General features: G+C 40.5%; 1 protein-coding gene across 4 annotated transcripts in view; it reads left to right on the forward strand.

Moving 5' to 3' along the window:
- KIAA1549 (KIAA1549 ortholog) overlaps window positions 1-18440 on the forward strand; it is a 141592-nt gene extending 123152 nt beyond the window's left edge. For 2 of the 4 annotated variants that reach the window (XM_040061940.1, XM_040061944.2), the window contains exons 14-20: window positions 1399-1622; window positions 2752-2896; window positions 4506-4739; window positions 5705-5757; window positions 9142-9287; window positions 11141-11295; window positions 16074-18440. In XM_040061940.1, the coding sequence (XP_039917874.1) occupies window positions 1399-1622; window positions 2752-2896; window positions 4506-4739; window positions 5705-5757; window positions 9142-9287; window positions 11141-11295; window positions 16074-16328 (1212 nt within the window). In that variant the 3' untranslated portion in view covers window positions 16329-18440. Of the gene's footprint in view, window positions 1-1398; window positions 1623-2751; window positions 2897-4505; window positions 4740-5704; window positions 5758-9141; window positions 9288-11140; window positions 11296-15035; window positions 15079-16073 lie in introns of all 4 variants that reach the window. The other 2 variants (XM_040061942.1, XM_040061943.1) reach the window with 2 other exon arrangements.

The following is an 18440-nucleotide window of genomic DNA, read 5'->3' on the forward strand; positions in this document are numbered from 1 at the left end:
GCAGGACATGACTTAAAGAGAGTTGTGCTAATTAATGTATGAGAATTGGAACATATGGCCCCCCTTGGTTATCAGTCTACACTATTCTTTTACTTTTCAGAACTCAGGATGTTGGTTATAAAAAAAGTTATCCCAGAACATTCTGGGATGTTAATTTGCAGCCCAGTTAATTGATTTCAACTTCTAATGTGTTTACCTGACAGTAAACATACAAAATTTCCTGTACAGTAGCATAAGCGTTTTTTGCACCTACCTGCAACCTGGTTTTGTACTGGGTGTAAGATGACATTTTTTCATAATTCAGAGTGGAAGATTACTCAAACCTATAACTGAACTTTGTTAAGGATCTGTGTTTCTCAGTACCCTACTGAAGAGAAGCAAATATATATATTATATATACATCTAGGATACAGAGGCAAGAGGAGCAGTAGAACAGAAATCTGTCTGTATGGGCAGAAGACATACGATTCTAAGTATAAAGAGCAAGTCTGACTTGCGTCCTGTATATGCACTTTTTTCAGATTTTCATGAGAATACACAAAAATCACTATCTATTTGGTTCCTAAATTGCTGATGCAGATGTGTGTGTTCCGGAACTAGTTCAGCGCAGGCAGAGCAGTTGTTGCTACCTAATCTGGTGCTCAAGTGCTTACCAGTGATAAGAATTATTTCAGTGGGTTTTGGGCCCAGACTTACAAAGTGTGGTGTTACAACCTCTTTACCCAGATGATTAGATGCACTCCATGAAATTTGAAAAAAGGTAGGGGAGAGGCCTGAAAACTCAGCCTCCAAGACAATGTAGAGCTGATAGTGCCATGTTCATCTGGGGATCTGGGCCCTTGTGTTGCTGCTGTGTTCCTGCATAGCATATGGCAGCCTCTCATGCACAGCAGAGGCACTGAGTTATGAGCTCAGTTGGCTCTTGAAGTTCTTGCTTCTTATGTGATGAAGGTCCTTAAAGGGAAAGGGTGGCAGATTTTAATGCTGCTGATCAAATATTTATCTGCTTGCTTAGCATAGCTAGCTACAGACTGGTTAGTCTTAATTTTTTAGAGCAGTGTTATGTCTGGCAGGCAGCAGGAATTTTTTGTGTTCCTCCTGCTTTTTGTTAACAAACTGCCACTTCCCTCTAATTGCACCTGCTGTGCTGGCAATCGTGTTGTGTATAATAATACATCTACCTGGGGAGACAATGGGGAGACTGTGAAATATCCAGGAAGGAAAGTGTGTTTATAAATTGTGTGACTTATTTTAGTCCTTCAGAGATTTGGAGGAAGGAGGCAGAGGCAGGCAGAGAGGTGGGGAGGAGAGGTTTACGGAAGAGCAGCAAAATCCAGTTTGCAAAATAAACAACGGAAAAAATATTCCTCTTTTTCTTTTTTTCTCTTCTTCCTTAAGATACAAACAGCCCTGAGGCACAAATCCGAGATCGAGCATCACCGCAATAAGATTCGCCTCCGCGCCAAGCGTAAAGGGCACTATGAATTTCCAGTGGTGGATGACGTGGTGGTGGTGGACTCCAAAGAACAGCACAGGATATATCGCAAGGCACAGATGCAGATTGACAAGATCTTGGACCCTGGAGGCAGCGTGCCTACTGTCTTCATAGAGCCCAGGAAGAGGTAGGGATTTCAAAGATGGAACGAACAATTCTTTTAGAGTCAGTGCCCAAACTACATCACAACTGTACTTCTTAACTGTCAGAGCTTAAAATCATTCTGATCACTAGTTGCATTTGAGTTATCTAGGTGAAAAGGATTGGGTTGTTCTAAACGCTTTTATTTGTTTCAGTATATGCAACTATGTTTTGATTTCAAATTATTTTTTAAGAGTTCTCGGCAGTGAATTCTCGATAAATAAGTCCAAATGTATGAAAACTTCCTTAAAGCATTTTAATATTTGCTCTGCTGTTTGTTTCTTGTGTGGTGTAGAGGGATCAAAATTGCAATATCAGCATTAAAAAAGAAACCTACAAATAATATATATGCAAGTAATATAATCAGCAAGTAAACATGTTTTTAGAAAGCGGGGGGGTAGGAGGGGAATATGTAAAATAAGGAAAATCTTGAGCAACCTAAAAAGCATGAAGATTCTGAATGTTAAAGGCAAATTCACAAATCAATGAGATTACCCAGAGGGAATACATGAAAGGTTATAAGGCACATCTGTCAGCCTCACAGATGTGCCTTCCTGGCCTTATATTTGCAGAGGAAGTTTTCCCTGCGTTCTGTTTAGGGTTTATGAATACCGGCACTTTGTTCCTGGAGCACTGGGGTGCTTCTGCACTGATGGAAAGTAGCTTTTCTCCAGTGGTGTGGGTTCCTCAGCTGGTTTGCCTGGTTGGGTTAAACCCTGTGTACCAAGCACAAAGCCTTGTTGGCAGTGTGGTCTGTTCTGCTGCTGCAGATGTGTCACACATTGGGCTGGGGAGCTGGAACACAGGCAGCTTGGACAGATGAATGTGGGAGGGAGGTGACTCCAGAGAGAATTTAAGGGAAGAATGGGCTGTTTTGGAGAGTTGCCAATGAGAGTTTTTCAAGAGAAGCTTGAGGAAAGAGATTTGAGCTACCTAATGGGACTATCATGAAAAACTGGGAAAGAGAAGAGAAATGGGGCTGAGGCAAGGACGACTTGAAGGAAATGGGCAGAGGAATTCAACCGTGAGTGGGATGAGAAGAAAAATTTCAAAAATAAATGTGATTATCTTTGTCTCTCTCTCTCTCTCTCTGCTTTTTGTTTTTTCCTATTAAGTTCTCGTGCAAAGCGTTCTCCCAAGCAGCGCCGTCGCCATCAGATAAATGGGAGTCCGATAGATGCCGAAAAGGACAGGTTAATCACAACTGACAGTGATGGGACATACAAAAGGCCTCCAGGAGTCAATAATTCTGCATATATTGTATGTATGTCTCTTGAATGGCAGGAATGTTCTGATAATGATGACATTTGAGACAATGACAGGTTTTTGGCCTTCTGTTTATGGTCCATATGATACGGTTAGTTTCAGTCACGCAGTTAGCGTGTAGATCAAAGTGAAATAAGGATTTCATTGACAGTCTATCATTATTAAGCAGTAAAATTCTGCCAAGTATTCCTTGATATTACAGAGGCCAAGAACCAAAGCCTTGTTTTCATTAATGCCACTGTGTTATGCACATGAAAGTGTGCCTGACATGTTCCACAATATCTTGAACATAGTTTCACTCCAGTCCAATTTGCTGGATGTTATATATTCATATATTACAGAAAATTTCATCCTTTGCTCTTACAGAGTGGAAGACTCAGGTCTTTTTGTGAGAAATTTTCTCATCTTTCAAATGCGGGAATTAATTATTAACGATAGAGAAACATGTCTTTGTACTACAGTAACTTGAAACAATTCTAGTGCAGTGTCTTGAAAATTAATTTTGTTTCACATCTAAAAAAAGAAAGACACTGGAGAATACTTCTGTTCAATCATATCCGTGTCACAAACAGTATTTAGGCATCTTTAACTACTTCTAAGCAGATTTCATGAAGCCAAATGCTAATATTGGAAGCCCCCGGACAGTTCTTATCTTTAAAGATGGTTTAATAATTTTAAGAATTTCACTGTTGGCTACATATGTGTTCAGGTGACTCTGATGTCGATTTCTGCAGTTTTCCTTTGCTTTCAAACATGAGTGTGATGATTTTAATGTCATGCTGCAGTAGAATGAATTATCATCTGAAGCTTTTTAATTAAGACATGGCACACAGCAGGCTCAGCCCCTTTGGCATCTGCAGTGAGACTGCTCAGAATGCTAAGTTCCTCATAAAGTAGGGGCTTGTGCCTCTTGACAACTGATTTTGCAGTCTGCATGCAGTGGTAAGAATGAGCTCTGATAATAAGTCTGCTGCTGTAAAGCTCGTTTAATTTCCTCTCACTGATGAACAATAAGCCCATGTGGTAAGATCCCAGGTGGTAATTATGATGCATGCCTAAGGTATTGCTGCAATGAAGCACTTACATGAATCCCATTCAGGTGATGCACCCAAGTTCAAGTTCCATGCAGGTAACCACTTAGTTCCTTAACAGCTTCCTTTCTGTGTTTTTCTAGGAAGTGATAATTGTGTCACGTTACTGCTGATGTGGTCAGTTATAAATGAAAGACAATTAATTTCTTAGAACTGCAAAAGCTGAAAAGAAGTCAAAGATGTAGACAGAGCTGATTGGTTTTTCTCTGAGTACAGAAATGCTCTCTGAATTACTTCATTATGTGCTTGCAAACCACAAGATTTCTGTTATAGCTGAGTAACTCCTGCACAAAGCTCTGCTGCCTTACCTGAGATCAGAGTCCTTCAGATCACACAGAATGAAGTATTTGAGCTGCCGGTGTTATGTATGTGCATGCAGAAGTGGGGAGGGTAAGGACAGGTGCTGTGGTTCTGACAAAGACAGCGTTGCTCAGACTGAAGGCCCGCAGCGGCTCGGAAGCTGTTTAGATCGTCTCTGTGGCTGCCTTTTACCTTCCTTCCGTTTCCTCCAGTCCGATCCAGACCTGCCTCCCGAGCCGCAGACGTCGTCCTCGGCGGATCTGGGGAAGTTCCCGGGCCTGCCCTCGCACCCGGTGTCGCAGTACGTGCCGCCGCAGCCCTCCATCGAGGAGGCGCGGCAGACCATGCACTCGCTGCTGGACGATGCCTTCGCGCTGGTGGCTCCCAGCAGCCAGGCGGCCAGTTCCACGGCCGTGGCTCCGCCCGGGGTCTCGGCAGGACAGCCGGTAAGCGGCTGCCGGGCGGGGACGGGGGCACTGCACGCGGTGGGCACCGCACGCGGTGGGCGTCGCCTCGCGGCACGGCTCGGGCAGGAAGCGACGCGGTTGTGGGGCGGTTTAAAAGGTGCCTGTGGGCGGGGAGTTAGCACCGGCTGAGCCACGGCCACTGTCGTTGTGCCCTTGCTGTCAAGACTTACCACAAATACAGAACGTTCCTGGAACAAAGAGACTTCAGAAATGACCATCACAATATGGTGAACTTCCTTTCTGAGCTGTTTGGTTTCTTTTCCCTTTTCTCGCATCAGCCACAAGAGAAGATAGGAGTTTTCCTTTAGGGTAATTGCAGTTCTTCCCAGTTAGGATCTTTCACAAGTCAGTCTTGCTGTGTCTAAGAGTAAAACTTCTTTTTTTTTTCACTTAGATACATGTGGTAATTCCTATTTTGACAATGAAGAAAAGAATGTATTTGGCTTGGGTCATATTTTTCAGCAGAATATCCGAGAGCTTTCAGGAAGTGAGGGATAGGGAAGCAATGTTTCTCTGTATGATTTTTTGCTTTTGGTGGAGCACTAGAACAAATGGATAGCCTTGTAGGTCATCCCAAGTTCTGATGAGTCTGAGCCCTGTGGTCTCTCTGCTGCCATTTGAGATCAAAAGAGACTTCCAAATGCAAAGCTTGTTTTTTTGCTAAGTAGACATTGAAGCAGCTCTTGATCTTCTGCAAGTGACAAAAACCTTTCAGAAATACTTTTTAACTTAAGACTCTGATCACACAGAAGAGACTTAGCTCGCTGTAGCAGTGATTCCCAGATCTTCCTGTGCTCCTTTGTAAAACTTAAGTTCTTATGGCTGCCTTCAAGTCCTATGTACAGGCTGATCTTTGCCATTCATCACTTAAAAGACTGACTGTGGACTTCCCAAGATAGGAGTTTTGATTTCAATTTGATGGGTTTTTTTTATTCTTCTGACAGAGATACATGGAATTTGGAATGACTCCACCAGCAGCACCAGGTCTCCTATCAAGGTAGCTTTTTACTGATAAAATTTTCATTTATTATTTTCCTTGCAATTGCTCCAGATTTCTTACTGGCACTGGTATATTATTATGCGAAGTACTGTATAAATGAGACAGGAGTCCTGATCCAGTTTGTGTTACTTATCTATGGAGCATAAATGACATATGCATGCTGTATGGAATCCAAACCTCTGTTTAAAAGAAATGTGTTTCTAGCCCCTCAGCAATAGAGATATCCATCCAATATTCAGTAAACCACTGAGTCTGAGCTTTTGGAAAGCCCAAAACAGTTACTCAGATGCATGTAATTCTCCCAGTACTCTTGCTTTCATCTTGTTTCTGTATCCTTAGGGCAACACTCACTCACAACAGCTTTCATATGACTAACAGATTCATTCTATTTTTAGCCGAGTTGAGAATAAATGACAGAGCACAGTGACCCTCACAGAGAAAGTCTGCCTTGCAGCTCTATTATAATAAAGTCAAGGGAAGAACAAATTTTCCATCTTCTCCTGCCCTTGCTGTGGGAGAATTGTGTAAAGGGGAGAAAACATTTGTCCAGGTGATTGTTGATTTCACATTTGGTTCGTGTGTTTTAACCACATGTGAAGTTGGACACTTGAGTCATGGTACTCACTGGAGTAAGACTTGTCTCACCCTCTCCCAGCTGCTGCAGCCAGGCTGGTGAAATGGTGGCCTTGTGCTGCTCTCTCATTACCTCCTTAGAGTTCACCATATGAGATGGAATCCCACAGCTATTCATGTCATTCATCAGACTTCACCGAAATCTTCATTGCCTAGGAAATTTGATGGTAAAATGGCTATCAAGAGCTTTCCTTTATTGATTGGAACATGATTTTGAGAAGACCAAGTAGAAGAGGAGTTTTTAAGCATCTTGCTTAGTTCTTGGCTGGAGGTGACAGTTTCAGTGTGAGTGGAGCATACGTGAAATGGCACACAGCATGACATGTGCTGTACTCTTTGTAATTTGGGTTACCTTGAAATTATGAGCTTTGAGACTGCCAGTGTAAAGCATAACCAGTTGTTTGTTATTGAGGAGATTTTGTCTTTGTTGGCCTGTTAGATATTCAGGGAAAATGTGATAAATTAATCATGAAAGTGCTGTAGTCCATGTTAATACACATGAGCAAGATAGTGTCTTCACAATGCATTTTTTATTCAAAAGTTTATCATTCTTTGGCATAGGCAGTCTGAATTTATGTAAATCACAAAAGTTCAAGCGCTGGCTTTGCCAGTGTCAACAGATTAAGTTAACAATCTGCAAAGTCATTGATCTAGACAGAAAGAATTCCTCAAAGTTTTCATTAAAATAGAAAGCTTCCTAAAGCCCAGTCAATAGAAAACAAGGAAAGCGTTGTCATTGTGCAGTGGGAGTTATTCTCAAGATCTAAAAATAATGATAAACAAACTGATAGAAGCAGTACGCCACTTACTTAGAGGAAGGAAAAATAGTATGATTAGGTGTCATGTATCAATGTCATAGTCCATTGGGTTAAACATCCAATGCATGGAATAGTAGTTGGCTGAGCATACTGTTCTGTTCTCTGTAGTAACACCATCAGCATCTTTAATGGGGTAGAACCAACCTGGGGAAAAATATTAAATGTAAAAGACCTAGGTCATGTAAAGCTAGGCAGTCATAAAGGCACAATGAACAGCTTTGCCAGAAAATGGATATTGAATCATGCAACAGAGATAGATCTATTGAGCTATAGTGGATTAGTGGTGTAAAATTGATTTTTGGAGTGGTATCTCCTGACTTAAATGACTGAAGATAAATTGGGGGGCTTTTTGGATGTGCAAAAATTGAAAGCCAAGTTTCAGTCTGGAAATAGGAGGGAGCCCTGGAAAGCCTGTATGATGCAGATGCAGAGCTGTGTTCTGGTTTTATACTCTTAGGTTGATCTTTGACTTTGAAGAGAAGCTATAGTTAGCTATTATAAAAAGATTGGGAAGGTGAAACGTTATTAAATGTGAACCTTTCAAGTGCAAACACATGAGCAATAAATGATTTACTTTCTGCCCTCTGAAAAATTGGCACAAAAAGAATACATTTGCAGTAATGTTGAGAAAATACTTTCTTTACACAACATCAAAAAACTGTAGTAATTCATCAGCTTCAGAATTCCAGTTCAACACTGCAGGCATAAAGGGCCAAATGATCACATCCTTTACTGATTACAGTCATTAACATAACAGAAGTGATGTTGTTAAACATTACCTACCTATTGAAGCATTTATTTTAACTAGCCTGTGTGGTTGGAAATGGTTTCCTCTGGATCTGCTGAGTGGACAGGTGGGGATTGTACGTGAGAGAACTGGGGAAATTCTAGGCACTTCCACAGTGGAATTGTTACAGCTTGAGGCCCCTAAACCTCCTCCATTTAGTAACACTGCATGCCAAATAGGTGGCACTTTTATTTAGAATTACTTGTTTGTGCTTTATTAGGCAATATATTACGTCAACTTTCTTTGCTATCTGGTTGTCATATGAAGGTAGGTAGTTTTCCAAATAAAGCACAAATCAAGAATAGTCTGAATTAGATGCAGTCACAGGATTTTGCAGTAAAACAAAGGAGTGTAAAATTGAGATCTTGAGGAATAGGATGCACTGCAGACTGTAGCCTAGGAGGGCTAAGATGCCATTGTGGTAAAAGGCCTGGAAAGCTCATCCCTATCCCTCACTTTGTGTAGTTCCATGTGCCTGAGTTTGGCTGCTTGTCTCATTTTGCCTCATTTACACTCACACAAGTTAGTGAAGTTAGATGGATTACAGTTTGTGTTGTTAACTCCTTTTAGCAAATATTTAACAGTGACTACCAGCTCCTGCCTGATTGATAGGAAACATTGTTTCTTCATATGTGCTAGTCACAGCTTTGAGTCGTTTCACGAATCTTAAAGAGCGCAGCTCTGACAACTTCCTGAAAAATAACCAGAATACTTCATGAAGTAATAATTGTTCACAAAATATATGTGTAATGCAGTTTATGTTTTGGTTTAGACCAAAAGTGTGTGCCTAGAAACTCTTTGGGTAGAGTCATCTTTGTTGCTGAGGTAAGCAGCTACATCACTGCTGAAGTCTTACTTTTCTAGGTTTTTTTAATTTAATATACTTTTTTCCCCCCAAGGGGAAAGCAAGATCTCAAGATCTGTGAACTTCTTTTCTTCTGCATTGAGGAGACTGCAACATGTGAAAAACACTCATGTAAAATATTGTTAAAACATATTCTTCAGATGTAAATGTTTTCCTCAAAATTCACTGAAGGTTACAATTACATTGAAAGGCATAAAGAATTACTGTACAAGGGACACCTACATTATTGCTTCTAATTAGGGATTTCACGTCTTTTAATCTTGAGTCCTTTTCCACAGGCAGAACTTTGGGCCAGGTTTTCTTCAGCCTGCAGAGTTACTGCACGGAGAGCAGCCACCACCTGACGTTCAGTATTCCACCAGAGGGATGTACTCAGAGGAAATGCCATCAGTGGCACGGCCACGACCAGTTGGAAGCACTGCAGGTACACTTCACTTAAGTTGAATATGGAGAAAAATAGCTGATCCTTTTCTGTATTTGTTCTGATGCCAGGGTCACCATTAAGATGTCATTCTCCTTCAGCTGCTCCTTGTGATATGTGGTTCTTGTCCTCAATGCCCAAAAAAAAATAATGATCACAAAGTGAGGTTAACTTTATTTTTCATAGGACCTTGCAGAAAAGGAAGTGCTTTGCCCCTTTTTTAGTATCTTACAAGCACTGGTTATCACAAAGCATATTTTGACAAAACCCCATTCTTTAAGAATGAAAAATTACTTGTTTTAGAGATTACAGTGTATGCTAACTTTCCATTTTGAACTCCTTCTTCTGTGCTAAATGAACTAATTGACGCATCCCAAATCAGCATGCTAAATAGCAAATTTTTTTAATATTTCTCTACGTCTGTGTTTCTTATTTCTCTTTGTGGAATTGTATTCATTAAAGCAGTATCTCTTAGTTTTACATTGAATTATCTATTTCTGCCATCCGACATGAAATCACCTTCCCTGATTTGGTTGAGGTAATTTTCGTAGCACTCACCAATGCTATCATGAATAAGATGGTAACATCACATGGCAGCTAAGCAAACAGTTCTAAGAATAAAATATTGTATTGCTATGCAATTGTTACAATTAATTTTCTCCCAGATAAATACTTTCTTCTTTGAAAAAGAGTGAAAATAGGATCATATACTTATGTCAGAAGACCAGTTTTCATAGGTGCTCTCGTCTCCTTGTAAATGTTAAATGAATGAGAATAATAGGAATGTAGTAACTATTACAGCTTAGTGATGGTTATTTTATTCTCTGATTCACACTATTGTCTAAATGTTCATATCTATTATGCTTTAAAGTTTGGAGGTACTTCACATATTTAGTTTCTGTCCCTCAGCATAATTACATGTAAATATTGAACTTCTCAAATACTGGGGGCTTTTGAGAGAAAATAGGAAAGTGATCTAACTGTCCATCATGTAAATCACACTGTTGTTTTTGTCTTTTCCTCCTCTTTTGTGCATACACACAGTTTTATGTATCTCTGGGTTAAATGTGTTTCATTTCTAATGAATAATAAAGTATCATTAGTAATTTTAAGAACGAAAATATAAATGACATTTCCCTGTGGGAGAGAATTAATGAAGAAGGAAAGCTGTCATGTTGTTACATACCTCTTGCAGTTAATGGTGGCAGCTATCCTTGCATATGTTTGAAAGCAGCAGGAGGGAAGGAAAAGGAGAAAGGAGGAGGTTGGCTTTCAAGCTGGAAGGAGATACAGTGTGTTCTGACCTTCTCCTTAGTTAAGGACAGCATCATTTAATAATTAACCAAAGCAAAGCTGAGAGAAGCACGCTCTTACGTAGTCGTGTATCTTACTCTTCAGAGCCGTGGAACAGGAGGCGGTCTGCAGAGTTAGGGCCTTGCTTGCCAGTGTGATGTAAACAAGGGTAACACAGGAGCAAATGTCTTTTCTTTGCTGCTGAGTAATTGACATGAAAGCATTGCCAGAGCTTTCAGTAAGCATCGGTTGGAAAGGGCTGGCATGTTTTTGGAATGAAGAGTAGCCCATGTCAGAGATGCATGTATCTCAACCTCTTCTTTCAGTGCAGTGCCGTGAAACGCATCGCACTCAGATGAACTGCACGAAATGCACGTAACTTTTCTGTCTTTATTCCACACTGACCGCCTTCCTTCTGCTGATTTTTATTAGCTGCACAGAAACGGAGTTCCATTTTCTTCTTGTCTCCTGCTTCCAGCTAAGTTTTATGTTATCATGTGTCTGCCCTGCAAACTTGAATGTGTATAAAGATGAAAAAAAAAAAACCAATATTTGCTTTTAAGGTTCTCAGATACAGCACCTCACTCAGGTGGGAATTGCTAGCAGGATCGGAGGTCAACCAGTGGAGATCCCCTCAGGCAGAGCAGGGCATGGCCAGCCGGGGGGGCCAGGGTGGCCCCAGTATCGTGGAGAGGATGAATGTGCTAGGCGAGATGCAGTGAGTACTGTTACACATTTGCATCGTTTCCAAAGTAGTGATATGTTCGGGTATTTTTTTTCTTGCATTGCTGTTTGGAACTTTTTCCCCCTGGAATACTTTTAGTTGCTTCTCTGACATTCTTTGCTTTGCTCTTCGAACCCCTGTTAGCTCTTCTGACTTCTGCTTGCTGTTCTTTCACCTTTGCTTCTCTAAATGCTTTCTCTCATTTTACCCTAACCCTTTTTTTTCCTCGCTTGAGGCCTTCATCCATTAATTGCAGTTCATCCAGTTCTGCTTTTGAGCTCCAGCAGAGGTGGATACTGCTTTCCATTCCTTCTTTGAAATACACCTCTGTATTTTGAGATCATTGTCATTAGAAAACATTGAATTAAATTGTCCCAGGCTACCATCCTATTTTGTATGCATAAAGTTCTTCTGTATCAGTGCTAGCAGCAGGAGTCAGGACAGCAGAAAAAGGTACCGACTCACACATAACATTAGAGGTGTTTCTGAACAAGTTACTTTGCTGGCCTAAGTCAGCAGGATGTGGTAAATCAATACATACTTGTTCACCTGTGTTGCCCAGGCAGCCATGGTGATTTCACGTTCTTGGCAGCTGTGCTTCTAGAGGTTGACATTTCTCATTCAACCAGATGTGTGAGGTTGAAGATAGTGTATGGCCTTGCCAGGAGAGAAACACTTGCCTGCTAGTAGTCCCTCTTCGGTGTACTTGCATCCTGGATCACACTGACCTGTGACGGGTTTTTTGCAGTACTCTTGAGAGTGACAACTTTATGCTTCTTCTTTTGCTTCTTAGTTTAAACTATCTTTTTCTGGTTTCTTCCTTGAGGAAAGAAGGCAGGATCTCCTCCTTCTGCATATTTAGGAAGTCTGTGTTCACACTACTTGAAATTGCTTTGGAGTATTGTGTGATCATGACATAGCTTTGCAGAAAAGAAATGCAACAAGATGGGCTTAACTTTTGATTTTGGTGAAATTGAGCTGCCTCCACTCCAAATAAACTCAAGAGGAGCAACATAAGGTTTTTGAGAACTGGATGCACTATTTGATTCTATTCAAAAACTTGAACTGTCAAAGCCACAAGATCTATTTCCCTAATTTAATGTGCTTTCTGTGCTTGAAGCTGTGGCAATTGAATGCAAGATCATAATTTCAGTTTACATCGAAAAGAGCACTTGCATGAGAGATCTTAGTGTCTCAAGTTCCATTTTCAGAGATATCTCTGTGTAACCATGTATTGACCTTTTTTACATTTGTCTCTTTTCTGAAAATGGCTTTTCTGGATCTGTGGGCATGTTCCTGTTCAGATCATTTAAATCCAGGCTGTTTTTCTTTTGGTTCATCTCAGTTTAAAGGTCTCCTTGGATTTGACAGAATGCTTTGCTCACTGGTTGCTGAAGTTCATATGATACTGCAATGTGATGTTTTGTCAGTTTGTTATTAAAAAACAGGCAAAAGGAGGAGATCATGAACTAAAACTTACTTGAATTTGGTGTCATCCAGTTGTAGGAGAACTCACATATTGCCCAAACTTTTCTTCCTGTGAGCAATTTTTTTTTTCTTTTGAAAAGGATTCTTCCCATTGAAAAAGAAAAAAGAAGGGAAAAAAAAAAAAAGCCTTGTAGCCTCCTATAGTTAAATAATTACCTTCACAGTTTGGATTTTTTTTACTAGGACAGAGCTCTAAATTTGGCTTTCCTCGTTTTGGCAGTGAAGCTTTACTTAATGACGGTCATGTTCCTTATGCTGCACTATTTAACTGATCCTATGCAAACCTCGTCTTACTGTCCCTCATTCTGAGCAAGTTTCTAGAATTAAACTCTGCATTTAGAAAGATTGAAATCTAGAGCATTCTTCTTGCCCACAAACTGGAGAGAGATCTGCATTTGTCTTCCTGCAATAGTGCATTTCCTCACAGTATCCTCACTCCTTTATTCCTGAACTCAATACCTGATTTTCTGCTGGAATATGACCTCTGCCTTATACCTACGAGCCCTAAGCCAGTGCTGGGTACCATCAATTCACCTTAATTCTCCATCCAGAAGGCTCAGGGCAACCAGGAGAATGACAGCATTTCCTTAGCTGACACAAAATTACAGTCCTGAGCAAGGGCTCGTCTGAGCAGCAGAACAAATGAAGCCTGGCTTCTTACAGATAGGTTCAGTGTCTTGCGTATCTCCACCACCTGGCATCCCCTAACACCCATCTACAGTCCCCTGTAGCTTTCCACTGTTCTCCCAAGCCTTCCTCCAGGTTTCCAGTGTTTCCCCAAATATACTCTTACCCTTTCACTCTATTTTTCTTCTCAGCTGCCCACTCTAGTCTCTCTAAGAAAATCTCACCAAACTTAGTTGTCTCTCAAGTCCCCCAAGATAAGCCCTGTGAGATCCAGCAGAGCACAGCCTAACTTGACCTTTCTGCCACTCAGAAGTAGATTCAATGATAACAAATAAGGTTATAACAAATCAGGTTATGTCTAATTAGCTACCTGGTTTTGTGAATTTTATGTATCTGTTCATACAGACACATATACACATGTATATCTGTGTATATATTTATACATCTTGTTCAGTTGAAATTGCCCAGAGTTCAACAGGTATTAAATGGAGATTAACAAATTTACACTTCCATCTCTTAAATCTTCAATCCTTAAGAAGGAAGATTCAATTTTTCAATTCAATATTTTTGTCAATTTGTTTCATGCTGCTGTTAATTATCCAGAAGTTTCTAGATAAAAATATAAAATGTATAGATATTATATAGAACTATATATTTTTGCATATATAATGTTATATATCTTTGTGTGTTTCTGTTAGTAAAGAAGATTTTAAAAAAGCAGCAAAAATTGTTTCAGCCTTTTTGCTCCTCTAGTTTTGCTCTCGTAGGTTAATAGAGGTTGGGTTTCTAAACCAATGTGGTATTGAAATTTTACAGGCCTGTTTAATTCTGATGCTCTATGTGAAATCACAGAAACACACCCCTTTCTTTTTCAGAGATACTTAAGAAAACCTTGATAAACTTAGTGTAAAAAACAGCCACTGTGGTCATCAGACTCCCCAACTTCCCTTAAGAGACCGTTCTTATGGTGATAATTTAGTGCAGTGTGAGATAGGAGCTGAATCACATAGTGCGTTTTAATGTGAAAGTAACCTGAACATAATTTAGGTTGTTCTTAAGACTCATGTATCAAGGAGTGTTTCCTTTTAATATTTTTTATGTCATGTCTTCTCTGTAAACCCACAGAGTACTTGTCAGGTTTGCCAACTCTAGGCTGCACATGTGAATTAGTTTCGGGTTTCACTGCCGAATGAATAATTCTGAAAATCAAGAGACCCATTCATTCCTTTCTGATACTGAAATCACCTCTCTTTTATAAGAAATAAGACAGGATATTACTTGGAAAACCTTTACCTATCAGTCTTCTATTAAAAGCCTCTTTTCCTCTTAATCTGTCTCCCAAAATTAACTGTGTAAAGGAGGAGTGCTCTACGTGAGCTGCACAAGAGACTCGGAATCTGTTATTAATTCTGCTTCATACAAAATGGCTTAAATTTTATTCCTTTGTAATATGAGAGATATCAAGGAACTTGCTCCCATGCATTTTTGTGTTCCCTGCACACCGCTGCCACTGTCGCTCTAGGTCCCCCATATCCTTCGCAGGCTCTGCTTTGTAATGTCTTCCCCTCGCCCCCAAATCCTCTTCTAGCTGACCTTGCTGTCCTTTCTTCCCCCATTAGGCTGCTCTCTCTGCTACTCCTTAAGGCTTGTCCCCAGAGAAAGGTAGTGCTCACTGATTTGTGGTGGCTGTGGTCTGAATCTGCTGCTCCCCCAGACAGGGGATTACGTTGCTTTGCTCCCACTTGTGTGTTCAAGTCCTCTGTGTCCAGTGTTCTCTTCAGGCTGGCTCTCAGCCTTCAGCAATACAAGGCAAGAGGAAATGCTTGCTTCGGAGTTGTCAACTGGAATCTAGATTTTCAAAATGTACTTTGTTTGTGTCCATACTGGGAGTTGGTGCATTCACCCAGTGTATTGTAAATCCATGCTTTGTTATAGTGTAAGCAGATTGTCTTGCAGAAAGACAAGCCATAAACTCAGACTTCTGTTCTCTGTCTTTCTTGTTTTGTTAGAAAATGTGTGTTACTGAACAAAGGCAGAATTAACCCCTTCCTGCCCTGAAACAATGATTGTCCCTAAGCTGGGATAGCATTTGTCAGATACTGAGTATGGAAAAATCGAAGCTTTCAAATCCATGTAGATTTCTTCTGCTGCTTCTTCTGTTGACAGTGTTTTCCTGTGCACTGGTCAGTCACAGTGTCCTCAAAAGTGTACAGTCTGAACAGGCAAAGCAGGCAGAAAAAGGGAAGGTGGAAATAATATCTCTGCTTATAAATAAAATGGAGAAATGACAGCCAAGAAAAGTGATTTGCCTGGTGTCTTTTAGCAAGTTAATGGAAGTGGATAGTAAGAGAAGCCAATTCTGTTGGTTTCCGGTCCTGTGGGGTTTCTCCCCTCCTCCTTCCATTTCGGTTCCTGAACATACTATAGATTGGAAAAAGGGTCTCTGAGCTTGAGGCAGTCCAACAATTTTGTGTACACTTGCTGTTTTGTGCTCCATAAGAGGCATCACTCATTCATGTAACAGAAGAATAGTTGCAGCAGATAGAAGCATCTCCATGTTGCTTTCTCCCCTGTTCTTTGCCTTTTTGCTTTCTTGTCTTTTCTGGGATAATCACGTTTATTCAGAAAGTACAGTAATGGTTTCTCCCTTTTTCCAGACGCATATGCATGGACACCAAGAATATTCCTCCTCACCAGTATTCCAGATGCCGAGGACTTCAGCCAGGCAGCCCTCAGCACCTCCTGCTCAGCTTCCACACAACAGCCTTCAGGGCCAGGGCCTTTGCTACACCACCAGTTCCACTGAGGACCTCCAGCCAGGTCACTCATCAGCCTCTCTTATCAAAGCAATTAGAGAAGAACTTCTTCGACTTTCTCAGAAACAGACAACAGTGCAGAACTTCCATAGCTGATTTAGCATTCCACTGCAAATCTGCCAGGTATCTGCTTCCTATGGAAGCAAAGACTTAGAGGAAATCAGCAATGTTGTTCTCACAAAGGAAGAAACTTCCACAACTCTGTTGACAGCACTCTGGAAAAATCAAAAAAGACAGTAAAATGAGAATAGTAAGGAGAGATGGGGGACAAACAAGGAAAGTCATCAGTATCATCACAAGTAATATTAATCGGCTAATATTACAGTGCTCCTCTTCTCTCCTTACCCTCATTTGGGCTAACATATAAGTAAAACCTTAGGTCAAGAACTCAGTACTCCAGCAACAACAACAAAAAAAAAGACAGGAACAATCTCCAAGAATGATACACTCCTTTTTCTAAAGAAGTAGGTGAAGTTTTGAATGAACTGAGATGACATTTTGCAAGAGATTCAAGTATTCTTATCTCTCCAGTGCTTATGGGGACCTGGTTTGTGTTGCTGTTATGCAGGATTACAAACTCAAGGGTCTTGAAGGTCCGATCTCACATAAGAATCACTTTGGTTGTCAGGAACAATGGGACTACTTAGAATAAAAGTCTTTATGAGTTACTTGTATCAAACTGGAATGATAATTGTTACAGCTCTGTGGTTCTGAATGGAGCTACCCTCTGCACTCTTCCTTGTTTTTCTTCTGGTGCTGAAGCTTCAAGTGTTCCTTCATCTTCAATGTTCGCAAAGTGAAACATTGGCCTTGTATAATTAAGAAAATATTTGTAGACTCATTCAGGCTGGAAAAACAAAGCAAAACATCCAAACAGAAAGGGCTTGGTATCTAATTTGTTTAAAAATTATTGAAAACTGGAAGGGGAATACTCAGCCACAGTTGAATTTGGGGAAATGTGTGTGTATATCTTTTAAAAAAACATATTTGCATACTAAATGCTCTTGCAAGACCAGCGATAAACTATTGCCACTCTGTAGTTTGCTTTGTGGACAGAAACCAATCCAGCCTGACTGGTACAGGGTCACCAGCATTATGTTATAAATTGATGTCCTAAATCATTGCTTATGTTTGGATCTGAATAATTTTAGTGGAAATCAGTGACAGTTTAGAGCATTAACATAGGCTTAGATTTGCAGTTTTGAGACAGTTTCTACATTTATACTTGTTTCCACAGTCTCATTGGACAAAGAGTAAGCATTTTTCCCATGGTAAGAATGGTACGTGCCATGGAACTGTTTGTTGCTGTTTTTTTCAGAGTTTTAATTTAAAATTAGCTACGAATTTACTAATATTGGCCATTGCATAACTGTAACTGACACAATACATGCAGGCATTTTGCTTAAGTCATGGTTGGTGGAAGTGTTTTCATTTTCAGGTCAGAGTGAATAAAGGTACTAAACTGGCACAGAGTTGGAGGGCAGGCTCAGTGTTGGGGAGGAGGCTTGGGATCCCTATCTTAGGGCAATGGAGAGCAGAAGAATTAGGTGCTACAGTGTAGATGTTTCAAACACAACCAGATGGTAGTGGTCCAGGGTCTAAGGAACACAGACCTGCTGGAGAGAACATTGGGCAGCTGGGCAGGGGCTGCATTTGCCTCACTTCCTGGGGTAGAAATGGCAGTGGTGAAGTACAGGTGTGTAACACTGATATGGTGTGGTGGTCTTTGGCTACCACATCTGCTCCTGGCTCCAGTGAACAGTTCAGTAACAGCAACAGGACTAACTCAGACTGAAATGAAAACAATTGAGAGGGTGTGGTAGAAGAAGTCGCCTCTGTACCTTATTCGTGAAGTGTGTACGTCATACTCGTGGCCAAAGCCAAAACCTCAGTTGCTTGCTGATGTGGAAAAAAGGCTGGTATGTTTCTCTTTTTACTAGGAAACTCAGTTTTTTTTCTGTTTACCTATGATTGTCAAAATGCTGTATGAAACTGTTTTGAGGGACCTAGAGTAATGAAGAACTGTAAATTAATTTCCAAGTTCCCTGGCCTATGTGTAAAGCCCTCATGGGCACTGGATGAGGTTTGAAAGGAATCAGAACACCAGCACAGTTGTAACAGCAGTACCAACAGGTCATTATGATTTGAATTTTTTAAGTTTTTTGTGTGATAATTCTAGGATAAAAATAAACATTTGTTTTCTGCCAA

This window comes from Hirundo rustica, chromosome 4 (assembly GCF_015227805.2).
Source record: "Hirundo rustica isolate bHirRus1 chromosome 4, bHirRus1.pri.v3, whole genome shotgun sequence".
NCBI lineage: Eukaryota > Metazoa > Chordata > Aves > Passeriformes > Hirundinidae > Hirundo > Hirundo rustica.